Genomic DNA, 27,402 nt, shown 5'->3' on the forward strand with positions numbered 1-27,402 from the left:
TTGACTTTGCTGAGCTACGGACAGAGGATGGAGGGAGACCAACTGTCACCACAGAAGCGTGAGGCCGCTGGCAACACCCCATTAAAGAGTAACAGCACTGATTGCTTTGGATGCAGTGCAGGTGCCTATACCTGGGTTGGGAGGAACTTATCTTGAGTGCTCCAACACCGGATCTGGGCCCCAAAGCACTGGCCGGCTGTTCTTTAGGAAGGACCATCCCCAGTATAGAGTTTAGGGGTAATTCTTTGGATTACTGGCTTATTACTAACTGTATACCCTATTTGCTATTTGTTTATATAATATATATATCATAGTTTATATTTGAGGGGTTGTTTCCATTTTCATTTCTTTGGTTGCCACATATATTGTTACAAAAAATATCCCCTCTTCAGCCTGGGTATGTCGAGGAGTGTGGTTCTGCTGGTAGAGTCGCGGGTTCTGGGAACAAGGGAACTAAGGAAACAGTGGCTCCTTCAGGGGTAAGCGCTACATATAACACATAATTCTATTCTTAAGCATATAAATTCAGTCACTTATATTCTAAATACAATAATAAATGTTTAAATATTACAGTGCTTGGCACCGTAGGAAACATTCAGTGTGTAAAAAAAAATAACCTATCAGTCACTACAGTAGTGTCACTGTCACTATGGTGACACTGTGACTGGTGTGATCAGGAACACTGGCTGGTTGCTCTGATGGCACTGTATGTCAGTGCAGCCAACCAGTGTTGATTCCTAGGTGCACCAGTCCCAATGTAACCATACTAGTGCAGCCAGTTATAGTATCCCTGATCACCACCACACTGTTATAGTGTCACCAGACCAGTGTAAGTTATCAACATTGTTCCTGATCGCCGACACACCCATACAGGGTCAAGAGGCCATTGTAAGGCAGCAACAGTTTTCCTGATCACTGCCAGTATCACCAGTACCACCAGACCAGTGTACACCAGCAACAGTGTTTTTGATCGTCACACAAGTCAGTGTCACCAGACCAGTGTAAGCCAGCAACCTGACCATTGCCACACCAGTCTCTGTCACCAGACTAGTGCAAGCCAGCAACAGTGTTACTGATCACCGCAACACCAGCAACCAGAAACAGTGTACCACACACAATTGCCAATGTCACCAGACCAGTGTAGCCATCAATAGTGTTTTTAATCGATGCCATACCAGTCCCAGTGTCACCAGAACTGTACAGCCAGCAACAGTGTTCCTGATTCCTGCTACACCAGTCACAGTGTCACCAGACCAGTGTAAGCCAGCAACAGTGTTTCTGATCACTGCCACACCATTGCCATTGTCACCATACCAGTGTAAGTCAGAAACAGTGTTTCTGATCACTGTCACATCATTGCCACTGTCACCATACCAGTGAAGTCAGCAACAATGTTCACGATTGCCACCATACAAGTCCCAGTGTCACCAGAACTGTACAGCCAGCAACAGTGTTCCTGATTCCTGCTACACCAGTCACAGTGTCACCAGACCAGTGTAAGCCAGAAAAAGTGTTTCTGATCACTGTCACATCATTGCCACTGTCACCATACCAGTGCAGTCAGCAACAATGTTCACGATTGCCACCATACAAGTCCCAGTGTCACCAGAACAGTACAGCCAGCAACAGTGTTCCTGTTCACTGTCACACCAGTCACAGTGTCACCAGACCAGTGTAAGCTAGCAATAAATATAAGTGGGGTGGGAGATGGAGACAGTATATCTCCAGATCCTTGTAAAAAGGTTTTACTGGTACCACACCCCTGATTGGAACAGCAATAAATGTAATCCTAACAAGAAAGAGCTAATGGGGTTTTAAAGGTACCAAACCTTAGATCTGAAACAGAAATTGAAAAGAGTTTACTGACTTTTATTTGGTCAAAAAACCACCATCATGGTGGAACATGACAATTGGATACATAGATTAAAGGTCATAATAAGCCCAAATGTATTGGACAAACAAAACTACAAATAGTAGCCTACTGAGAATACGTAGAGTTACTGATATTCTTAAAGTTGTTCCTTGACATCAAAAGTGCCAGTATACAATTTTGGTTGGTTGTTCCAGCATAGAGATATCTGTTGATACTTTGTTCATATATTCCAATGTGTTTCACAGGACAAAGCCTGCTTCTTCAGGGAGACAAAGTATACATTCCTACAATAGAGCAAGAATAAGCCAGAAGATACATTATGGATATATGACCATACATAAAATTAGAAAAACAATAAAGATAAAAAGCTAACAGCATTTACCATTTGATGATATTGATGACCTCCCATAGGACCAGTGCATCATATATGGGACATTAGATTCACGCATGGAAGGAGGGAGGCCCTCATCTATTGGTATCAGTGACTGCCAGTCAAGTGGAAATGTGTATCTACTATGAAAATCTGAAATGTCAATATAGAGAATTACAATACAAAATGGTAAATGGTGACCCCCATTGTTACAAACTATACCCTTACTCCCTCATGTTCCACCATGATGGTGTTTTTTTTTTACCAAATAAAAGGCGGTAAACTCTTTTCAATTTCTGTTTCAGATCTATATATAGTTTTTGTTGTATATGGTTTGGTACCTTTAAAACCCCATTAGCTTTTTCTTGTTGGGGTTATATTTATTTTTTTAAGCTAGCAATAGTTTTCCTGATCACTGCCAAACCAATCACAGTGGCACTAGACCAATGTAAGCCAGCAATAGTGTATCTGATCAATGTCATACCAGTCCCAGTGTCATCACAGCCAGTGCAAGTCAACAACAGTATTCCTAATCTCCGCCACACCAGTGCTAGTTTCACAGACAGGTAAAAGCCCAGCACACTGTTCCTAAATGCTGCCACACCAGTCCCAGTGTCACCAGACCAATGCAGCCAACAACAGTGTTCCTGATCGCCACCACACCATTCCTAGTGTCATCAGACCAGTGTAAGCCAGCAACAGTGTATGTGACCGCTGTCACACCAGTGCCAGTGCTGCCAGATCAGTGTAAGCCATCAACTGTGTTCCTTATCACTGCCGTGCCAGTGACAATGTTACCAGACCAGTGCAGCCAGCAACAATGTTCCTTATCACTAGCCACACCTGTGCCAGTGTCACCAGAGCCAATGTAACCAGCAACACTGTTCTTGATCACCGCCACACCACTGCAGTGTTGCCTCTGTCTGCTACCTGTGCTGACCCTGGCCTATGTATTAACCACATTTCTGCCTGCCACCTGGACCAATTCTTTGCCTGTTTATTGACCATGTTTCTGTTGGTTATGTGTTAGAGAAGACACTGGTAGTGATAGCAGAATTCAGACTTTACTTGTGTGGCTTAAGTTACAAACATACAGAGCACATTTCAGCAGCCATATATTACAGACACATTACTTCCTGAAGAGATGATAGAGAAGAGGAAAGAACCAGCAAGTTTTACACATACACAACTAGTAACCTTTAGCGTACAGTGCCATCTACTGGTCAAGTGATATTACCACAGAATACTGTATATAGTACATTATAGTACATGCTGTTGCATTCCCAACACCCCTTCTCAACGGCATGTGCATAATTATATGACATTTAGTCTCTTTTGTAGAAAACAATGACGTTCCCTTGGCAAAGGTTTGGTGAGTGCGTCTGCAGTCATCTCCTCTGATGGGCAGTACTGGATGTTGATAACCCCTTGTTCTTGCATGTCTCTGAGGAGATGATATCTTGACATCAATGTGCTTGGTTCTTGGGTTAATCTTCTCAGAGTGTGTTAGCTTTATGCATCCCTGATTGTCTTCAAAGATGGGTGTGGGTTGTGACATATTCAGTCCCATGTCTAGTAGAAGTTGACGAATCTAAATGGCTTCTTGACATGCATGTGCTGCTGCTATGTATTCCGCTTCAGTCGAAGAGAGTGCAACAGTCACTTGTTTCCGACTAGACCAGCTTATGGTTCCTTGTCCATACTGGAAGATGTAACCACTTGTAGATTTGCGGTCAGTGGTGTCTCCAGCCCAATCGGCGTCCACATATCCAATCAGTTTTGGGTTTGACGATGCTGGAAGTCGCAGCTTCATCCGATTTGTTCCCTTTAGGTATTGCATTACCCTCTTTACTGCATTCCAGTCGCGTTGACACGGTGTTGCGACTTTCCAGCAAAGTATTCCCACTGCTAGGGCAATGTCTGGTCTTGTCACGGTGGCGATGTATAGCAATTTTCCGATTGCCCTGCGGTAATAATCATTGTTAGGTAACAAGTTTTCTGTTCCATTGTTTTTTAGATAATCTGGTTCCATTGGTGTTTTCACTTCCTTTGCATCTTGCATGTGAAACTGTTCTAACATTTCTGTAATTTTCTGACTTTGGTTAAGAAGATAGCTTCCATCCTCTTCCCGCTCTATTTGAATTCCTAGGTAGTGAGTAATGTTCCCCAACTCTTTAATTTCAAAATTTTGTTTCAGTTTGTGAACTATTTGGTCATAGTCCCCTTCTTGTTCAAAACACGTCAAGATGTCATCGACGTATATTAGGATGTATGTCCATTTGTTCTCTTGATTCCTTGAATACAGACATGGATCTGCTTTACTTTTTGAGAACCCTTCCTTTCTGAGTATTTTGTTCACTTTTTCATTCCATGCTCTCGCCGCTTGCTTGAGCCCGTAGATGCTCTTTTGCAGTTTGCATACAAGGTTCTTTTCTTTCTCAAAGCCTGGTGGCTGTTCCATGTACAGATCCTCCTTGATGTCTCCATACAAAAAGGCAGTTTTGACATCTAGATGCTTTACTTGCATTCCCTTTCCGGCAGCAATACTAAGGAGTGTTCTTATGGTTTCACAACTGGAGCAAATGTCTCATCGTAATCTTCTCCAAATTTCTGGGAGTATCCCTTGGCAACTAATCTTGCTTTGTATCTATGGATGTTTCCTTCTGCATCATATTTTACTTTAAAAGTCCATTTGCTTCTGATGGTTTTGCGACCAGGAGGGAGTTCTGTTAGTGACCAAGTTTTATTTTCTTGAAGTGATTTTATTTCTTCTTCAGCTGCTTTTCTCCACTGATCGGCTTCCCTTCTCAGCAAAGTTTCTATGTCTTCCCAGGATGTTGGCTCCTGTGTTTGATGTGTTTTAGCAGCGTATGATAACCTGCGGGGTGGTATCCCTTTTGTCATTCGAGAGGATCTTCTGATTTCTTGTTGTTCAGTGGATTCTATTGGCTCGTTGATTGTAAGTTCCACTTCTTGTTCTGGCTCTTGTCCTGCTTCGCATGGGTCAGTGTCTCTTGACGATTTAGTGTGTAAATCCTCTCCACATTTTTCAAGAATTGTATTATCTGGTGCTTCACTTTCATCAAAATAAACACTGCGGCTTACTGTGACCTTGTTGGTGTTTGGACAAAGGATTCTATATCCCTTACTCTGCTTACTGTAGCCAACCAGAATGCCTTCTATGGCTTTGTTCTCCAACTTGGAGCATTTCTGACTTAGAATGTGGGCATATGCTTTACAGCCAAATACTCTGATGTGTCCTATGTTGGGTTTTGATCCATTCCACATTTCATATGGTGTACTCTCAATAGCTTTTGATGGGAGCCTGTTTTGTAGGTATGTTGCAGTCATTATTGCTTCACCCCAGTATTTGTTAGGTAAGCCAGCGTCCGTAATCAAACATCTTGTCATTTCTACAAGAGTGCGATTCTTTCTTTCCGCTACACCGTTTTGCTCAGGAGTGTATGGTACGGTTGTTTGGTGTATAATACCTTGTTTCTTTAGGTATGATTCCATCTCTTTATTCATATATTCCCCTCCATTGTCAGTGCGTATTATTCCAGGTTTCCTTTGAAACTTGTTGCTTGTCATAGCTACAAACTCTCGAAATTTTTCTAATGTCTCACTTTTGTGCTTCATTAGATACGTTATTGTGTACCTGGAATAATCGTCGATGAAAGTCAGTAAATATCTGTTCCCGCCAGGTGTGATGGTTTTCATTGGTCCGCACACATCACTGTGTATCAGTTCCATGGGTTTAATGGTTTTACTCTGACTGGTCTGTGGAAGAGAGGTTCGGGTGGCCTTTGCTTTGATGCAACACGTGCACTTGCTGAGTGTGTGGCAAGGCAATATTTTCATGTCTTCTGATAGACCTCTCTTTGCAAAGTCCTTTATAGCTTCTGGGTTTCGATGCCCCAATCTTCTATGCCACAGGTGGATGCACTTGTCATGTGGGTTATGAGTTGCTGCATTAGCCTTCTCACTTTCAGTGATGAGTTTGTACAGATGTTCATTTAATCTTCCTCTTACTAGAATTTGCTTTCCATTTTGAATTGTGCATTCATTACCTCTGAACTGGACAGTGAGTCCATTGCTTGCAAGGGTTTTAACTGATAGGCTTCCTTTTAGGCTTGGAACATATAGAACATTCTTTACAAGGATGCTCTGCTTGCCCCCTGATGGCGTTTTGCAGTTCAGAAATCCCTGACCTTTACCTTCTGCTGTAATACTTTTCCCATTTGCTAGGAAGACTTTATCTTTTACACTAAAATCAATTTCTGTGAAGAATGTCTCGTCGCTTGTCATGTGACTTGTTGCCCCTGAATCAATGTACCATCCATGTGAGGTACTATTCTGAGTCAATTTAAAAGTACCACTCCATGATGCACTTTCATTTTCTTTCATGACTGCTTTGGCTCTTTCTCTTGTGGGTAGCTCCCGCTTTTGCTGCTCAGCTTTCCAGATTGAACAGTTCTTTTTCAGGTGACCGGCCTTTTTGCAGCGAAAACATACCCTGGTTTCTTTGCTTTGTCTTATGCCTTCATGCACCTTCAGAGCTGCCTCTGGTCTCTCGTTCTCTTCACTATGCAAATTTTTCTTTCTTCTGCTGTATTCATCAATTCATTTTCCCTTAACATATTCTAGCGTCAGTTCAGTTTCCGGTCTAGTTTCTAGAGCATTTATAAGGGCACTGTATGATTCTGGAAGGCTGCGCAGAAGTAGTGCCACAACATGGTTTCCTTTTATTTCTTCACCTATTGCACCCAGCTGGTCCACAATTTCTAGCATAGCATTTACATGTTCACCCATTTTCTGCCCTTTTTCCAGCCTCATCTTATACAGTTTGCGCAGTAGATATAGTTTACTGTTTAGGTTTGCATGTTCATGCAGTCTTTGTAATGCAGTCCACATACCTTTAGCTGTGCTTTCTTTCCTTATATGAATGAGCTGATCGTCCTCCACTAACAGGCTTATGACTGCTTTTGCTTGCCTGTTTTTCCTGTCCCATTCTTCCGGGTTGTCATTGGGTCTGTGTGTATCTAGTACCTGCCACAAGTCATCTTTGGATAACAGCATTTCAAGCTTAAACTTCCATAGCTGGTAGTTGGTATTGTTGAGCTTTGCTATTGTGAACTTCATATCTGAAGCACTTGCCATCTTTCAGTGAATTGGTAGGATTGTAAATGCAGCACTTACTTGCTTGTAGTTTTCCTTTTTTCAGTGTCTGGAGCTGGGCCCATAACCTGTTGGTTATGTGTTAGAGAAGACACTGGTAGTGATAGCAGAATTCAGACTTTACTTGTGTGGCTTAAGTTACAAACATACAGAGCACATTTCAGCAGCCATATATTACAGACACATTACTTCCTGAAGAGATGATAGAGAAGAGGAAAGAACCAGCAAGTTTTACACATACACAACTAGTAACCTTTAGCGTACAGTGCCATCTACTGGTCAAGTGATATTACCACAGAATACTGTATATAGTACATTATAGTACATGCTGTTGCATTCCCAACAGTTTCTGCCTGCCACCTGAACTGACCTATCTGCATGTCCCACTGACTATGTTCCCACAAGACACCAGTCCCAGCCATCCCTTGGAGACAACTGCACTCCTGGAACCACAGAAACTCTTTTGTTTGGCCTCCCATACTTCCTGACCAGTGAAGATGGCATTCCTGTGAGCAGCTACGTACCAGTAGGCTAGGCTTGCTTGGCTTATAGAAACAGGGACTGCTACAGGTGAGGCTACACTAAGCTACATTCCCTGACAAGTCGTGTACAGGTGAGCATTGTGGTACACTGTTTTTAATGCAATGTTGGTTGATTTTTTGGGATACGCAGTCTGCTACATAATGAGTCTAAACACTGAAAAAAAATCTCACAAATGTGGTGTCCCCATACTCAGAAGGAGTAGCAAAATGTGTTTTGTGGTGTAATTCTAAGTATGCCCATGCTGTGTGTGAGAAATATCTTATGAAACTGACATCTTTGTGTAAAAAAAAATAAAGTTCCATTTTCTTCCTGCATGTGGCTGAAAAATTAAATCTTCAAAAGGCTCATCATGTCTCCTAAAAAATGCCTTCAGATGGTCAGCTGTTCAAAATTAGGTCATTTTGTGGGTGTTTCTACTGCCCTGGTACTTCAGAGCCTCAGCAAGTGTGATAGGCAGTCAGGAAATCAGTGAAATTATCATGCCTATGTTTGGGCTTTAAACTTTAGTATTTTTGCATCTTGATATCAATTATTTAACAAATGTTTTCTCCCTTCTATGTCTGTTTCAGGAGCATGAAAATGAAACTTACAAAAATGTCTTCAAAAGTTACGCCACCAAGGTACGAGATACGGTCAATTTTTTTTTCATGATTTACGATAGGTATTGATGTGATCCTAAGGTGACAGGAGGGGGGACCTCCAGCACACAGCCTGTAATTGACAGCATCAGCTCTGTTCCTGTGCACTGTGTAGAGGAGGTGTATCCCTTCCCTCCAATCAGCTCTCAGAGCTCTCCTCACTGAGCTCCGCAGTGTGTAACTTTAACTCTCTGCCCCATACTTTCTGAAATCTCAGACAAGCTGCTTCATCTCAGTGTATCACCTGTTGCCAGTCATTTCACTGGTTATTTGTGAGGATTTAAAATCACATTTATGTTACTAATACCTAAAGTAGAACTATAGGCAAACATTTTTTTTTTCATTTTGGATAGAGTTACGGAGGAATATAACCCCTGTCAAATAGTTTTTCCCATAGCTGAAACAGGAAGTGAGGGACATCCCTTGAAATTAAGGAAATTCCTTGGGGACCCCCAGGTCACCAGATCTTATGTCCCTACTGGAAGATTTCCCCTCTATTAATTTTCTGGGGACAACCCACAATTTGGGGTTTTCTTTTACTTTCATTTTCAATGATAATGTTAAACAGGACAAATAGAGAGGGTGAATCTCCCTAACAGGGGCACAGACAGCAATAAAAACCTGACAAGCATTCTACTCCTTCTCCACTCTGTCCACAGCTAAAAAAGATTTTCCCTTTCATTATACTTTAAAGTATAACTAAAGATAAAACTGTTTATTTTTTTTTTTAGTTTTGGATAGAGTGAAGAGGGATTAGAACATTTGTTAGGTTCCTATTGCTACCTCTGCCCCCATTAGGGATATTTACCCTCTCTACTTGTCCTGCTTACCATTATCATCAAAAGTGAAAGTAAGAGAAAATCCCAAATTTTAGGCTGTCTCCAGAACATAAATACAGGGAAAATCGTCCAGTGTAGACACTAGTTCTGGTGACCTGGGGGTCCCAAAGGATTCTCTTAACTGGCAGGGATTTCCTCTCACTTCCTGTTTAGGCAATGAGACAGGAAGTGAATGTAAATCTCCCCAATGGGACACAGGTGGCAAAAAAATGACAGGTTTTATAACCTTCCCTTACTCTATCCAAAATAAAAAAAAAAAGTTTTGCCTATACTTTAACTTTGTCTGTATTTTGCTGGCAGATCTAATTATCATTTGTAAACTAGATTTGAACACCATCTGTTTTAACAAAGGGTTCTGCAATGTATGTCAATGTATTCCCAGTCTTGAGGGAGAGACTCACTTTGAAATTGTTCAGAGTAGCTTTCAGTCTGTCCAAAAGACTGCTCCAAACAAGCATCTAGATGTTAAGAAAAAAACAAATATTTTAAATGTATACATATTTTAGGTGTGCTGTGTGAACTGGAACACATACTGTAAACTGTAAACATATCCTGAGGTTTGGCTGCAAAAGTGGAAATACAATTTTAGATCCAGCTTTTACACAATTGAGAGCATTAATGGTAGATTGTTTTCCATTTTGTATGTATTCTTTTTTTTTTAGAACTATAATGACGTGTGAATTCAAATTCAGCTTTCATATTCTGTTTACTATAAAACAGGGGGTTATAATGAAATCCTTGGGTTTACAGAAGTGTCTGAATGAAGTCTTTATAAAAGGTGAGTTCTGTTCAGGTAAATCTATTGGTGAGACTTGTACTGTAAAAATATTCTCTCACCAAACAAAACACATGGGTGTCCTGGATATAATAGCAGATAGAAAAATAGTAATACAGGGAGAGAGAGAAAGAGGAAGAGAGCGGGAGGGAGAGAGAGAGGAAGCAAGGGACAGAGAAAGGGAGAGGCATAGGATAGGAAGAGAGGGAGGAGAGGGAGAGACAGAAGAGAGAGAGATAAAGGGATAGAGGGAGAGATAGAGGGAGGAGAAGGAGAGGAAGAGAGGAAGGAGAGAGAGAGGGAGAGATACAAGGAGAGAAGGAGGAGACAGAGAGATAGAGGGAGGAGAGAGGGAGTAGAGGGAGAGATAGAGGGAGGGAGGGAGGGAGGGAGGGAGGAGAGGGAGAGATAGAGGGAGAGTGGGAGGAGACGGAGAGAAAGAGGAAGGAGAGGGAGAGATAGAGGAGAGGGAGGAGAGGGAGAGATGGAGGAGAGAGAGAGAGGGAAGAGAGGGAGAGATAGAGGAGAGAGAGGGAGGAGAGGGAGAGATGGAGGAGAGGGGAGATAGAGGAGAGATAGAGGAGGGAGAGAGAGAGGAGAGAGAGAGGGAGGAGAGGGAGAGGGGGGAGAGGGAGAGGGAGGAGAGGGAGAGATAGATTGAGAGACAGAGGAGAGAGAGAGAGGGAGGAGAGGGAGAGAGAGAGGGAGAGTGGGAGGAGACGGAGAGAAAGAGGAAGGAAAGGGAGAGATAGAGGAGAGAGAGGGAGGAGAGGGAGAGATGGAGGAGAGGGGGAGATAGAGGAGAGACAGAGGGAGAGATAGAGGAGAGGGAGAGATAGAGGAGAGAGAGAGGGAAGAGAAGGAGAGATAGAGGAGAGAGAGGGAGGAGAGGGAGAGATAGAGGAGAGAGAGAGAGGGAGGAGAGGGAGAGATGGAGGAGAGGGGGAGATAGAGGAGAGAGAGAGGGAAGAGAGGGAGAGATAGAGGAGGGAGAGGGAGGGAGAAATAGGGGGAGAGATAGAGGAGAGAGAGGGAGAGATAGAGGAGAGAGAGAGGGAGGAGAGGGAGAGAGGGAGGAGAGGGGGAGATAAAGGATAGAGAGGGAGGAGAGGGAGAGATAGATCGAGAGACAGAGGAGAGAGAGAGGGAGCAAGGCAGTGAGAGGAAGAGAGGGATGGAAACAGAGGGAGGAATGAAGGAGAGGGACAAACAGTGAGGGAGAGAGAGGGGGCAAGTGAGAGAAGAGGGAGCAAGGGGGAATGAAAGAGGGAGAAAGGGATGGAGAAAGAGAGACAATAGAAAAATGAGATATAAGGTCATATTTACAAATCACTGGCCAGGTAAATGTTCCATTTTTTGCCAATCTCTCTCGGTAAATTAAGCCCCTATAGAAGGACAGAGAAAAATAAAGAAGAGAGCAGACAGGCAGAGAAAAAGCACACATAAAGATGGAGACAGAGATAGGGAAGAAAGGCTTAGGGAGAATGATGGAGATTTGAAGCAGAACACTACCTAATAAATAATATGATAACAACAAATAAACCTATAAAAGATACAATTTAAGAAATAGCTTTTATTGCAATACTCACGTCCAGTCCAAAGCTCTCCCCCGCAGTACTTCTTTTCTGCCACAAGATGACCCCAGTCTGATAACCAACACCATTTATCCCACTTCCCCTAAGCCCTGGTTGTCTTGGACCAGCCCAAGCCTGTGACCTAATAGTGAAAAGAGAAGCAACACCGTGATGACTGGACTCTAGGCATAAAAGACAGTTTAATGCAGTACTGTATTCACAAATACATCATTAAAGCAGAACTCTAGTCAGCAGATAAAAATCACATTTTGTCAACCCCCAGTGGAGGTTTGGGGGATGCCAAATTTAATGTAGCAAGGGTCTAAAGCTTAAAAGTCTGTATTACAGAGGAATACATACCTTTTCCTTGCACCCAATCACTCTTCTCTCTTTCCCTTCTAGAGCCTTGGAATATGAACAGGCCAACAAAGTCGGCCTCAGCCATGTTTATCCACATGGGAATGCACAGATGTTCTCTGTATTTCCATACAGGCAGTCACATAGCTGTCAATTGGGATGCAGCAGCTGCACAGACACATCTGCTGCTCTCAATGTGAGATCTGTGCGAGTGCACGGCCGCAGCAGGGAAAAGTATTGATATTTGAAGGGACAAACAGAGGCAGATGTAGCAGTTTCCCAAAATAATTAGTTTTAAGTAACATGACATTTGTTATTATACTTCTTTCCTTTTTTGCCTTGTAGAATTTCCAAATCCAAATGGATTAACATTCACAATTGATGGCAGTCGTGGATTGCTGGCATCGATGGATGTATCCTTTACCTATGATTCCTCCTTCTCAAGAGCACAGGCAGGGGACATACAGTAGGACCTTCATACAGCCTGCACACCAAGAGCTTAACCCAGCTAAGATGATGTTTCCCTTAACACCTTCTCCAGCATGTTGGCAGAGGTGCACTAGAGCTGGAGAACTTCCATCACTTGTGGAGATACCTTACCCAGTTTAAGGTAAAAAAATGTATCAAACTGTTTTTAAGCCCTTTTTTAGTAGTTTACCTTTAAGTGTACTTAGATTTCTTATTAGCTATGCAGCCATCCTTTCCAGCCTGGCAGGGTGGCAACGATGCCGTACAGGGTCTGCCTGGAGCCACAGCATTTCCACCCTCAGCTGTACACTCCTGTTTGGGATTACAAGGTTGTGTGCCAATCAAGAAACAAAAATACAGCCTGCACTGCGCAAAATGTACAGTAGGACACTTGCATTGGACATTTCTTGGGCAGAATGTTAGGTGTGTGGTACATAAGTAAGCCTAATTCTAATGAAAACAAGTCTAAAATGCTTTTAAGAAATGATGATCACTAAAAATACACTAATTACTGCATGAATATTCAGAGGGTGCAGATATAGAGTACTTTAAACAATTTGTAGATATGACCCAAATTTCCCCCATTTGGATTATGTCCCAGCATTATTTTTTAAACCTTGTTTCTGTAGTGAGAAACAACTTTTTACTTCCTGTTACCTCATCAGAATTCTAACATTTTTGCAGGAGCAGATGCTGCGGGGTTAGTTCCTACTGACATAGGCACACCCCCAGAACTACATCTCCCAAGAACCCTTTTCCTGTACACAGTATGTGAACAGGCCTTTGGGAGTCAAGGCACCAGCATGGTTTTCTGGGAAATAAACAAATGTATGCTTGTGGAGAGAGGCAGAGAGGGGTGGGGGATAGGCAATACAGATTGGGATTTCAGTGCAGCAGAGACACTGTGTTGTCAGGAAGTTAGGAGCATATTGGCACATCAACAGGTGTTTTTCTGTACTTGATTCTGTACTTGACACCTTTTTAATAAATTGTACTATGCTGTCAAGGGGCCCCTATAAGTTAACCACTTGTCACTTGCTACTCCCTCGTTTTCGGGCGTGAGGATGCATGCCCCCTGTGAACCTGCATAATGCAGGGAGGTTTCCCGCACCGCTCCTATGTGAACTCAGGCTATGATAAGCCTGGATTCACACAGTAGCAGCGAGGAAACCGCATGCAATTTGAACAGGAATTCTATTCCTGCTCAAATCGCATGCTATTCTTTGCCGTGCAATTTGCATCTATTCATTTTTTATTGATACAAATTGCACCGCAAAGTATTGGTAGTTGACCGAAAGTATCGGTACTAAAGCTCGCCGATAGAAAAATTGGTGTCGGTGCATCCCTAGTATATACTGTGTGTGTGTGTATATATATATATATATATATATATATACAGTTGCAAGAAAAAGTATGTGAACCCCTTGGGATTACGTGGAGTTTTGCATGAATTGGGCATAAAATGTGCTCTGAACGTCATCTAAGTCACAACAATAGAAGAACACAGTCTGCTGAACATAATACTACACAAACATTAGATGTTGCCATGGTTTAGTTGCACATAACATGTAAACATTCACAGTGCAGGGAGGAAAAAGTATGTGAGGCCCTAGCTTAATGACTTCTCCCTGAGCTAATTGGAGCCAGGAGTGAGCCAACCTTGACTCCAATCAGTGTGATGATATTGGATGTGTTGCTGACACCTGTTTTGGGTTTACTGGTCTCAAGAAGCACTGTCTGATGTGAACCATGCCTCGCAGAAAAGAGCTCTCAGAAAACCTACCATCAAGAATTGTTGACTTGCATGAAGCTGGAAAGGGTTACAGAAGTATCTCCTTGAGCCTTGATGTTCCTGTGTCCACGGTAAGACAGACTGTCTACAAATGGAGAAAGTTTAGCACTGTTGCTACTCTCCCTAGGCGCGGTCGTCCTGTAAAAATGACTGCAAGAGCACAGCGCAGAAAGCTGCATGAGGTAAAGAAGAATCCCAGAGTGTCAGCTAAAGACCTACAGAAATCTCTGGCACATGATAACATTTTTGTTGACACATCTACAATAAGGAAAACATGAAACAAGAATGGAGTACATGGGAGGACACCACGGAGGAAGCCATTGCTGTCCAAAAAGAAGATTGCAGCACGTTTGAAGTTTGCAAAAGAGCACCTGGATGTTCCACAGCACTACTGGCAAAATATACTGTGGACAGATGAAACCAAGATTGAGTTGTTTGGGAAGAACACACAACACTATGTGTGGAGAAAAAAAGGCCCAGCACACCAACATCAAAACCTCATCCCCACTGTGAAACATGGTGGAGGGAGCATCATGGTTTGGGGCTGCTTTGCTGCCTCAGGGCCTGGACGGATTGTTGTCATTGATGGAAAAATGAATTCCAGAGTTTATCAAGACATTTTGCAGGAAAACGTACGGCCATCTGTCCGCCAACTGAAGCTCCGCAGAGGATGGGTGATGCAACAGGACAATGACCCAAAGCATACAAGTCATTCAACAAAACAATGGCTGCAACAGCACAGAATACGCCTTCTGGAGTGGCCCAGTCAGAGTCCTGACCTCAACCTGATTGAAATGCTGTGGCATGACCTTAAGAGAGCGATTCACACCAGACATCCCAAGAATATTGCTACACTGAAACAGTTTTGTGAAGAGGAGTGGTCCAAAATGACTCCAGATCATTGTGCAGGTCTGATCTGCAACTACAGGAAACGGTTGGTTGAGGTTATTGCTGCCAAAGGAGGGTCAACCAGTTATTAAGTCCAAAGGTTCACATACTTTTTCCTCCCTGCACTGTGAATGTTTACATGTTATGTGCAATTAAACCATGGCAACATCTACTGTTTGTGTAGTATTATGTTCAGCAGACTGTGTTCTTCTATTGTTGTGACTTAGATGACGTTCAGAGCACATTTTATGCCCAATTCATGCAAAACTCCACGTAATCCCAAGGGGTTCACATACTTTTTCTTGCAACTGTATATGTGTGTGTGTGTGTGTATGTGTATGAATATTGTAAACACTACATGACTTGCAGTTGTGAAAGTGACGACACGTTTCGTTTTGAAAGTGATGTAACATTCTTTTGCTTCCACTGTGTGATGAGACACCTAGGTGGGAAGCCTCACTTTTGTCATTCACTGCATGCGCCGCTAATAATACGAAGTCATGTCAGAGATTACTGAGCTTCATAGAGGGCAAATAGCTTAGCTGGTGCTTCTGTGACTGAAGTTGCCAATTTATTTGCGGTATTGCGAGGTACAGTATCAAAGGTTATAACAGCATATACAGTTTCCAGGAAAATGTCGTCTGATAAGCATAAGCGTGGTTGACAAAGTCAGCTGACCGAAAGAGACAAAAGGACATTTTACAGGATTGAGACCCAGAATAACAAAACAACTGCTGCAAAAGTGACTGCAGAGCTCAACCTCAGTCCTGTGAAGAATGAGTCCCCTGAAGAGTGAGATTGAGCTCTGCAGTCACTTTTGCAACAGTTGTTTGGCACAACCAGGACTCTTTCAAGAGCTGATCGCGCGGCTAAACTGAGCAATCGGTTGACAAATGCCTTACTAAAAGAGGTGACCAGGAGTGCAATGGTCTTCCTAAGCTTCAGAGATCCTGTGAGGATATGGGACAAAGTTTCAGCAGGACAACCATCATTGCAGCCCTCTACTGATCTAGGCTTTATGGCAGAGTGACTAGACAGAAGCTCTCCTCATTGCGAAATACATGAAAGCAAAAAAAACATCCTCAGACTGTGAGGAACAAGATTCTCTGGTCTGGTGAAACCAACTAAACTTTTTGGCCTTGATTCTTAATGTTTTGTCTGAAGGAAACAGGCACATCTCATCACCTTTCCAATACCATCCCAACAGGAAAGCATGGTGGTGGCAGATTGAAAAATGATTGGTTAAATCCACAAGTGCTTTTTCAGCATTTCTGCTCCTTTATACAAAATTTTCAAACTAACAAATGCAATAACATAAAGTTTGGAGAAAGGGTTTATTAGAGAAAAAGATGTAAAACAGTAGTTACAATTCTTTAAACCTAAATAAAAACAACTAAAATAAAATGACCCAAGACCAGATATAATTTGCCGTTGAGCAAAAATCACTTGATATAAAAGGAAGTGTGACCAGTTCTGTGTGGCAATAAATGAAAATCATTGTAATAAAAGGAAGTGTGTCCAGTCCTTTGTGGCAATGGAATAAAATTATTGATAAAGTCAGTTTTTCTCCATTTACAAGTGATGTAAAACACAGTGATGGCGACTGTATCATTTGACATGTTATAAATTCACCAAATGCTAATGAAACCTGGATTTCCAACAAAAGCATTTACACTGACTGGTCAAATTATGTCTTTCAGGATATATTTGCGGACATTGATAGAAATCGCTGTGGTTTCCTAAATTCAGTGGAACTTCGCAAAGCAGTGAATCGAGCAGGTGCTGTGCAGACCTAGTCCCGTCTACTTTCATTTTATTAACTTACTTTTTCTCTACATTTTTCTGTTCGGTAATCACGAACATTTGTCTGAGATGTCAGCACTAACCTTAAATAGAACAGAAAGGAAAGTGAACCCACAGATGCAAAACAGGACCCTCTGAGGTCACTTGGTATCTTTAGTGTGTTTGCCCCCAGTTTGATCTGCCTCTGCAGAACCACAATATAGGCTATCATTACTGAATGTAAAAAAAAAGGAATACCTTAAGGTTAACATTAATTCAAAATATGTGTCCATTAAAGCACGTTATATTTTCCCTTTTGAAGGAATCTTTTTTATAGATAAAAGTTTCCTTTTAAAAGAGAATAAAGCAAAGAAAAGAACAAAGTGAAATGAAATGGATAATACAGAGTATTTTGAAGACCAGCTTCAGAGATGGGTGGTCCTGGGTGATGCAGAGATCAGTGCTGATGCTTCCTGCATCAATACACTATGAGTGAAGGGCACTGAGCTCAGTGGGCAGGGCCATGACAACTTACACCCACAGTCTGTTGTCAGCCTTCTGGATTGAATGACACTAGGCATCATTAAAAAAAACTGAGTACATCTTGTGGTGAACACCTGCGAAACGAGATTCCAAGGGGACTCTGAAATAAACAGCCCCAATTCAGACTTTAAGTGAGCATATATTTTGAATCAATACTGCAATTTTGAAATACATTTTAATGTCACTTTTCTATACCAGTAAACATGCATTCTCCTAAACATTTTTGTTGCTGTATTGAATGCAGAGATTAGACACTAGATATGGGGAGATCGGTTAGCTTACCAATTAGCTCCTCTTGCAGTACTTTTTAATAATCAATTAACTGACTACATACAGTAATGTCTCCTCCCAAAAATCAACCTTCCTTGATGTGTTTCACCATTTCTGGCTTGCTCACAAGGATAAGGGAAGTCACTATGGAAAATGAAAGTTCACTGTGCTTAAATTACATATAATTCAGATAATATTAAAGTCAGATTGTGTATTTACCATCTAGGACTTAACGTCAGCAACGACTTGCTTAAACAAATGATTGCTCGCTTTGGGGATTCTGAAGATAAAGTAAACTTTGTGGACTATCTGCTGTGTATGGTGCGCTTAAAAGCTGTTTCAAGTAAGTTGTGCCAAAAAATGGATATCATTTATTTCACAATTATTTCTAAAATTTGGAGCATAACAAGTACAGTAAATGAGTGTAGAATATCCATTAATTTCTAAACTAGCATTTGTCCTGGTGTGTCTTCCAACTGTTTACTAAAGTGTTGCTAAGTACGCCTCTCAAAGTGAGGAAAATGGGACCTAATTTTGGGCTTGTTGTCCTGGGAGCTTGTGATATGTATTTAAAGAATCAATGCACTTGAAAATTATATTTTATTTACAGCTGAAGCCTGATGAGCTGGGTCATCCCCATATATGTCTTGGATAGTCTAACAACCAGATCCCTCTACCATAAGTCCCCTATTTATGTCCGCCCAGGACTTATGGGTGCTCTTGTCCAACTTTGTGTGCTCTAGCTTCTCCTGTTACAAAACAAGTACTATTGTTTTCACTAGTAAAGATCTTCCACAAGGCTTCTACTATTCCTGCACCCGCGCAATAACTAGAATAATATTTCTCAACCAGGGTTCCTCCACAGATTGCTAAGGATCCTTGAGCAATGAATAATTTCTGTCTCTCAGATACAGTAAGTTCCTACTGACACCAATGATCTTTTTAGCTATGTGTAAGGGGGTAATTCATCTCAATGACCACAAGTATAAGCAGCATTCTTCCCACTGACTATCGCACTCATGTTACCCTCTTGAGGGCCACTGAGTATTTTTGGGTTCCCTGTCTGCTCTGAGCCTGCTTTGGAAGTACAGCCCCTGCTGACACCACCGTGAAACTTTGGCCAGGAGGACTCCCTGGCTTTGAACTATAAAATAAACACACAGGTTAAGGTGAGTAAGTATTCTGATTGTATTAAGGTCAGAATACTGTATAAAAAGTGCAAGCACAACAAGGATGATAGTGTGAATTAAAGAAAAAATAACCACACAGTACAGCATCACTTTAAGCAAACCCAAATGTCCAACAGGGTCAGAATTTAAACATCAGTTCCAGCTTCTGAGATCTCTCCCCAAGTGAGCTGAAGTGAACTATCAAGATGTGATGATCTGGGTTCTGGAATCCTTTCACCGGTTTGTAGCCTTTGCAGTGTTAGAGGTAGTCTTTCAGTTGGGGGGGCGTGTTCTTTTGGTCCCTCTGTTAAGAAACGATGCTGATGACAGCACTGCGATCTGCCTCCCTTAAGGATTCACTGTCCTGCTCATCAGCGATGCCAGCGGTCTGCAGTCCTTCTTTCCTTCTTCCCATAACGGCCCAATCCAGCCCAGATCTCAGGAGTCCCACACAGCCTTCTCCACACACACACCCATCCTCCGCCTCTCACCATCTACTTTCTTCCTGTAAAGTCCCCAGGCTTCTCAATATATCCTCCTGCCCCTTTGCCAGCTCTTCTTGGAAATGTAGACTGTTCACTCCTTGTCTGAGTCCTGCTACCAGCATAAAAGTTCAACAAGGCTTTGCTTCAATAGAGTCTGGATAACTGAACCACAGAACATTGCCCTCTTGTGTTTAATTAACATCCTGCAACCAGTACTAATGCAGTGTGTTACACTAATGTATCATGAGTTGTAGATATAATAATTTTTAGCATGGGTTCCATGGGACCGGAAAGTTATTTCAAGTGTTCCTCTATTTTGAAAAAGCGTGAGAAAGGCTGAAATAGAGATTGAGCCTCATTTAAGCTGGGAGAATAGGACCTTTTTGCAAATTAACCTCTGTCAGTGTATCCCCTCAGTTGGGACCCTCAGTTGTGATACCTTGTCTCCAGGAACGTCATTTACTATTCTTAACTCCTGAATATACGAAGTCCAGCTCTTGGATGTCTTAAGCATAACTTAAGTCCCAGTTGCCACCCAAAGGAAGTAGTGATATCACGTGACAGTGCATCTAAGACATCTGATAGTTTGGATTATCAGACATTTGAACAGTCCTCCTCTCACCTGACATGCAGGTTGACTTTATCCTTTATGAAACCAGTAGTATAGAACACCAGGTTATTTCCACCCTCCTATATTTTATCAACAGATAACCAGACCAATAGAAGGGTAGTGATTATCCCCAAGAGGATCCCAAAGTGATTATTTTCTCTTCAGACATTGCTACACAGTTCTGTATTGGTGTCCTGTAAACTCAGAATTTGCTAGAGCCTTTTTCATTAACAACATTTTATAGATCAATTGCAGCCACATTTTCAGATAGTGAAATCAGTATTGCTAGGTTATTACACATCAGCTTACAGACCTTTGCTGTTTCCTCTGAACATTTGCAGAAACCTTCTTGATGCTATCGGGCGATGGGAAAGGAATTTACATTAATCAAGAGAAGGTAGGTGCCAAGTGTTGTTGTGTAAGTATTTGATAACAGCAAAGCTTAATGTGCAAAATATGTTTTCATGTAGAGACCAAATCAATGTGACTGCAATAGAGTTCATTTCTGATTGTTTGCACTGCATTTGTTGCAAGGCTAAAGTTGATTATCAATGATTTTCAAAAGATTTCCAAATCTGTTATTAACTTTCAAACAGTTTTCAATCCCAAAATGAACAACTAAATGAGCATAACTGACAGCAACAATCTCTGTCCACGAAGTGAAGTGATCTAAGACAGTAGTTCTCAACCAGGGCCATATGTAGCCTTACAATATTTTCAATAGAGGTTCAAACATTCTGAGGGGGGCACAGAAGAGCAAATTGTATTATCCTGAAAATACTTGAAAAACACACTGATAGCTTTGATGTTGCAAGAGTATCTTATTGAACTACAGAGTGATATGAAAGATCAAGCAAAGACAAGGGGGGTGGGGGTTTAACGGTGCAATTTTCAAAATATTTTCCCAGCTTTGGTAGAAGAAAAGCTATTTTTCATAGCATTTCCCATGTCATAGATTCAAGTTTCATACACCGATTTCGTTGCTAGCACAAAAGCACAACCATCTTTACATCATAACTGTAATGGAACCTGACATAAAAATACTTGTTCACTAAGCCCAATTTTCACATCAACTACTAAACCACCCCACCTCCCAGCCAGTACATATAATATATACAGTGCTCAAAAACATTAAAGGAACACATTTTAATCAGAGTATAGCATAAAATCAATAAAACTCCTGGGATATTGATCTGGTCAGTTAAGTAGCAGATGGGGTTGTTAATCAGTTTCAGCTGCTTTTGTGTTAATTAAATTAACAACAAGTGCATTAGATGGGCAACAATGAGACAACCCCCAAACCAGGAATGGTTTTACAGGTGAAGGCCACTGAAATTTTTTTTCCCTACTCATCTTTTCTGACTGTTTTTCACTAGTTTTGCATTTGGCTAGGGTCAGTGTCACTACTGGTAGCATGAGGCGATACCTGAACCTTACAGAGGTTGCACAGGCAGTCCAACTCCTCCAGGATGGCACATCAATATGTGCCATTACCAGAAGGTTTGCTGTGAATCCCATCACAGTCTCAAGAGCATGGAGGAGATTCCAGGAGGCAGGTAATTACTCTAGGAGAGCTGACAGGGCTGTAGAAGGTCCTTAACCCATCAGGACTGGTATCTGCTCCTTTGTGCAAGGAGGGCCAGGATGTGCACTGTCAGAGCTGTACAAAGTGACCTCCAGCAGGCAACTGGTGTGAATTCTCTGACCAAACAATCAGAAACAGACTTCATGAGGGTGGCCTGATGGCCTCTAATGGGCCCTGTACTCACTGCCCAACACCACAGAGCTCAATTGGCATTTTCACAGATGAGAGCAGGTTCACCCTGAGCACATGTGACAGACATGAAAAGGTCTGGAGAAGCCATGGAGAATGTTATACTGCCTGTAACATCGTTTAGCATGACCGTTTTGGTGGTGTGTCAGTGATAGTCAGGGAAGGCATATCCATGGAGGGACTCACAGATCTCTACAGGCTAGACAATGGCACCCTGACTGCCATTCGGTATCGGGATGAAATCCTTGGACCCTATGTTGGTGCAGTGGGTCCTGGGTTCCTTCTGGTGCACGACAATGCCCGGCCTCATGTTACGAGAGTATGCAGGCAGTTTCTGGAGGATGAAGGAATTGACACCATTGAATGGCCCACATGCTCGCCTGACCTAAATCCAATAGAACACCTATGTTTTGGTCTATCCTACACCACCAGGTTGCACCTCAGACTGTCCAGGAGCTCAGTGATGCCCTGCTCCAGATCTGGGAGAAAATACCCCAGGACACCATCCATTGTCTCATTAGCAGCATACCCCCACGTTGTCAGGCATGCATAGAAGCATGTTGGGCCCATACAAACTACTGAGTACCATTTTGATTTGCTGAAATTTCAGCAAAAGGGACTAGCCTGCTGTATTATTTTTTTTACTTTTATTTTCGGGGTGTCTTTGAATTCAGTCCTCTGTAAGTTGATCATTTTCATTTCCATCAAACGATGGGGCATCCTTATGTTCCTAACACATTACCCAGTTCATATCAGTATAGATATCCAGCATGATATTTTTCTTCATTGAGATCTGATATGTTTTCAAAGTGTTCCTTTAATTTTTTTGAGCAGTGTATTTGGCTGATGACTTTGAATGGAAACACTAACCCATTTGGACCCAAAGTCACTGGCAGCTATTGAGCTTTGAATAGCCATATAGCCATCTGCTACTTGTTCAGACATGCACTCATAGAGCTTGGTGTAGATGTCCATGACTAAGGCAGACCATAGATGATGCTTTTTTTTTGTTCAGCCAGTGGGTTGAAGGGAAAAAAAAATGTTTGATTCCCTCATCAACACATTTGGTTTTGAAGGGGGACTCCCTCCTGTGGAGCTATAGTATTCTGACAGGGGGAGAGTTCCCCACCATCAGAATACACACATCAGTGCTGCTGGCTATAGCTAGTGGCACTGAATGAGCAAAAAAACCCTACAGACTGTTTGTAAGGAGGAGTCAATCAACAGATTGACTTCTGTACACAGTGCCCATAGATGGATTGAAATTCAGGCAGTCCCTATTAAACTGGCAGAATTTCAATCCATCCCTGCCGGCTTTAGCTCGTAAGTGTGAAGCATATCAGGGAGGGGCGGTCTCCAGATGGGAATGAGCTGTGTTACTTTTATGGCTAAATAGAAATTTATGGAGCCGAGAGACATCATTGGTGTGCGTCTTCTTCTTTTCTGTCAGTGTAGTTAGATGCACCAAGGAACCCTTCCCCCAAATCTCAACCAATAAAAAGTTCATATAGGAGCAAGCAGGCACCTTCATCTTAGGTAATGCTGTAACTCACCGTCAAAAAAGAAAAACATACATTAATTAAAAATGACCTAAAATTATGGTTGTCAATTGGTCTTTTTTATTCCTGGCTGTAGGTCAGCATTTTTCATAATTTATTTTTCACTTCCAGTTTATGGCACTGATGGTGTGAAGATTAATAATTGGTGTTCCTCCATCTGTCACAAGGAATCTCAAACAAGATTGAGCCCTGCTTGTATATACATAAATCCTGACATCTCAAGCGTTGACACCCCAGATGATAATATTCTAGAGAAAGACAGTTGGCTTCAGAAGTTATGAAAGCTGGGTCCACAGCAACGGTGTTACGTTATGATTTGTGTTTATTGATTGGTTTTATTTAATTATTTTATTGAAGTGTAATATAATTTTGGGTTGCAAGTACTCTATTGAGTCCTCCACCCTTTCATTCTGTTTAACCCTTTGACTTCTTTGGTGGCTTTTTCATGTTACGACTAGTGTTTTCTTTTACCATATCATGCTTAAACAATCAAGTATCTTCTTAAAGTATACTATATCTTCAGTAAGAACACATTTTGAATTATTTTTGTTACAGTAATCTAAAGGCAGCTTTAAACAGTACAGTATTTTCAATGTTTTTACTTGTCTGCTGATCTATTTTTTGATTACAGCATTCCATATACAGACTTTTAAATACTCATATTCACAACAGTGATTGTGCAAATAAACATAGAAGAAATAAGCTCAGTTATCATTATAGAGAGTCTGTTATTAAGTTGGTCAAGCCTGACCCATAGACTTTCAATGAGAGAAACAGTGAAGCATCCACCCTGTGTAGCACAACTTTGGAATCAGAACCTGTATAGATAATAAATAAATATGGCTGCCCCATGTGCATATATATTTACACTATGAAGTATATTTCTGTAAAAGGATTTAACACTTTAAAACTCAAGATTTTTTATGCTAATCATGTATGCTAATCAAGAAGCTTATAGTTTCAGTTTCAAGACATTAATGTGGGCTCTGGCTATTTTCAGCTCACTATAACTCTAGAGCCCGGACTCCGGAAAAGCCAGAAACAGAGATTTGATTGATGTTTTAACATGGTTAGTGGTAATGTTATTTGTTATGTTATATAACTCAATAAAATTGTGACACAGTTCTTTTCCCCTATATTGGTCTCAATGTGGTGTTTTTTTTAATCTACAGTTACTCACCTCTGAAGTGCCATTTTCCACAGGAATGTTATAAGGGATAAAACAATCTCCTGCAGCTGTACACCAATTACCTTTGCAGTATTTTAGTGTAATTAAAGAAAAAAAAAATATATATATAGTGTATATAGTGTGTGTATATATACACACATGTGTATGTATGTATGTATGTATGTATATATATATATATATATATATATATATATATATATATATATATATATATGTAGCACCCAACTAGTTAGTTGGCAGGATGTGTATAGGTAGGTTAAGCATAGCTGTGTTTCTCTGCTTACCAGAGAGGCTGTCAGGTAAATTCAGTGTGGTATTCTGCTTAACATAGTGCTGTGATCGATTAGCCAGGTCTGCTCATGCTTCTCTTGTGCTGTTGGAGTTCTGTCTGCCTTCAGGAAGCTATGAGAGCCTTCCAGAACAGGCAAATGAACAGCATGAATATGGATACAGTCCTGGCCAATTGCAAGGGAAGACAGTCCCATTGCTGGGAGAGGTTTTTATGTTCTAGGAGCACATGGGTTTAGGGTCTTTCCCAGGAGTGGATTGCACCAGCCAGGCTGGAGGCAGGATGCATCACCTGGCAACTGCTGCCTTGTGGCCTCAAGGTGGGTTGACCTGAGGGCCTGAAGCTAGAGAGAGAGATATAGAGAGAGACCCTGATCTTGCAGGAAGCTGACTGAGGGGAGTTGTCTGCCAAGGCTCTGTCTGGTATCACTGGAGGGTTTCGCTTGGAAGATTGAAAGGAAATATTCACTCTGTCCTTGGGACTTGTGAGTACTGATATTGAAGAACTTGGGGATGCTGTGAGCTTGCTACCTCTCCTGGGGATTGATAGTCAGAGTGGGACTTGAAAAAAGGAATACTGGTTAGTGTTCCGAAGAGTATTGTCCAAGTGCTGCTACCGCAAAAGTTTTTGCTCAGCTAAGTTACCTTTGGGCAGTCACAGTCTGTCGTAACGGGCTTATACCTGAGGAGTTCAGCCCTGTTACTACTACTACTGCTAAAGGGACTTGCTGGCTCCTAAAACTACTTTCTGCTATATGTTACATCTATTGTCAGCCAATACTTTTTACAGAGTTCTACTAAGAGATCAGCTAGATGTCCTCAATGTGAATTGTTCTGATTTGGAGTATCCTACTACAGTCCCCATCCCTATCCCTATCCCCAGTTCTACAATAAACTAAAAAAAAAAAACATCCCCTAGACTGGTCATTGAAGACAACGAGCTGAAGTGTGTGTGAGTGTATTTGGCTGTGGAAATACACAGTACCTGGCTGCGAGGCAAATAAAGGGGAAATCGGGGCAACAAACAAGCGACTCCTGCTGGGGTAGCACTATAGATAGATAGATAAGTAGTTCCAAAGGTAGCCATGGCACTCTGTGTTTGAGATAAATGCCCAGGTGCTCCACTGTTTGAAAGGACTCTAATATAGAAGAAGTCCTCAATGTACATAATTTGTACAGTTTCTGTCAGGGCTCCAGGTATGACCAGAGGTGTGTGGACTGACACAGGGAAACGCAGGCTTCAGGTATAGTATAAACAATACAATTTATTCAAGACTAAACAATACATAAACGTAGTGTAAGACTAAACATAAACACAGTGCAAACAAACCAAACCTCCAAAAGATAACAATAAGAACAATACTAAACGTAGTTGGGCAGGCCGGGTCGGTAGCAAACGGTCAGGCAAGGTACAAGGAGCAGGCGGAAGAGTAGTCAGGAATAGCCGAGGTCAGTACAGGCAGAGTTCATGCAGAGTCAGGATTCAAGCAGGCAGGATCAGGATACAGGGGCCAAGGGAAATTATACACCAAGGCACTGACTGCAGGCCTGGCCACTCCTTAAATACAACTCCTGCAATCAGCCTCAGGTGATGACTTGATTGCAGGAGTGAGCTTCTGGCTGCTGAGGGCACCCGCTGGCCAGCCTTGGTACTGCAGCCCACACGGCAGGTGAGTCCCACCACCAGTGGTGAGTCCATTCCTGACTGTTTCTAACTTGGAGTATCCCACTCATCTCCCTCATCCCTACCCCCCTTCTTCAAAAATAAATACAACAAAAACAAAACTGTTTGTTGTGTGATGAAGCCTATGTACCTGGCCATAGGGCAAAGTATATGTGGAGGATCTGGACAGTATCCCTGCGGCTCCTTAGGTAGTGGCATTGTGCATATATATATATATATATATATATATATATATATATATGTGTGTGTGTGTGTGTGTGTGTGTGTGTGTGTGTGATGGTGCTGAACAATTAGAATCCCTTGCAGTGCTGACAGTACAGGCTAGATGGCTTCTAAATGTACAGAAGGGAAATCCAAATCAAACCAATATTTGGTGTGACCACCCTTTGCCTTCCAAACAACATCAATTCTTCTTGGTACACATGCACACAGTTTTTGAAGGAACTCAGCAGGTAGGTTGTTCCAAACATCTTGAAAAATTAACCACAGATCCTCTGTGGATGTAGGCTGCCTCAAATCTTTCTATCTCTTCATGTAATCCCAGACACACTTGATGATGTTGCGATCAGGGCTCTGTGGGAGCTAAACCATCACTTCCAGTTTTTGTTCTTTGTGCTGAAGATAATTCTTAATGACATTGGCTGTGTGTTTGTGGTCGTTATCCTGCTGCAGATTAGCTTTGAGGCCAATCAAATGCCTCCCTGATGGTATTGCATGATGGATAAGTATCTGCCTGTATTTCTCAGCATTAAGG

The 27,402-nt window shown here is 41.8% G+C and overlaps 1 protein-coding gene across 2 annotated transcripts in view; it reads left to right on the plus strand.

Annotated features, from left to right (window-relative positions):
• The window catches only part of LOC149456445 (calpain-13-like), a 112,768-nt gene extending 88,145 nt beyond the window's left edge, over positions 1 to 24,623 (plus strand). Inside the window, exons 18-26 of one of the 2 annotated variants that reach the window (XM_089685117.1) lie at positions 393 to 479; positions 8,534 to 8,584; positions 10,162 to 10,219; positions 12,493 to 12,560; positions 12,689 to 12,757; positions 16,996 to 17,074; positions 18,117 to 18,233; positions 20,496 to 20,551; positions 23,599 to 24,623. In XM_089685117.1, the coding sequence (XP_089541243.1) occupies positions 393 to 479; positions 8,534 to 8,584; positions 10,162 to 10,219; positions 12,493 to 12,560; positions 12,689 to 12,757; positions 16,996 to 17,074; positions 18,117 to 18,233; positions 20,496 to 20,551; positions 23,599 to 23,619 (606 nt within the window). In that variant the 3' untranslated portion in view covers positions 23,620 to 24,623. The remainder of the gene's footprint in view (positions 1 to 392; positions 480 to 8,533; positions 8,585 to 10,161; positions 10,220 to 12,492; positions 12,561 to 12,688; positions 12,758 to 16,995; positions 17,075 to 18,116; positions 18,234 to 20,495; positions 20,552 to 23,598) is intronic. The other variant, XM_089685118.1, reaches the window with a different exon arrangement.
• Positions 24,624 to 27,402: the final 2,779 nt, after the last annotated feature.

This window comes from Staurois parvus, unplaced genomic scaffold (genome assembly GCF_062004578.1).
Source record: "Staurois parvus isolate SC_StPar_1 unplaced genomic scaffold, SC_StPar_1.0 ptg000362l, whole genome shotgun sequence".
In the NCBI taxonomy this organism is placed as follows: domain Eukaryota; kingdom Metazoa; phylum Chordata; class Amphibia; order Anura; family Ranidae; genus Staurois; species Staurois parvus.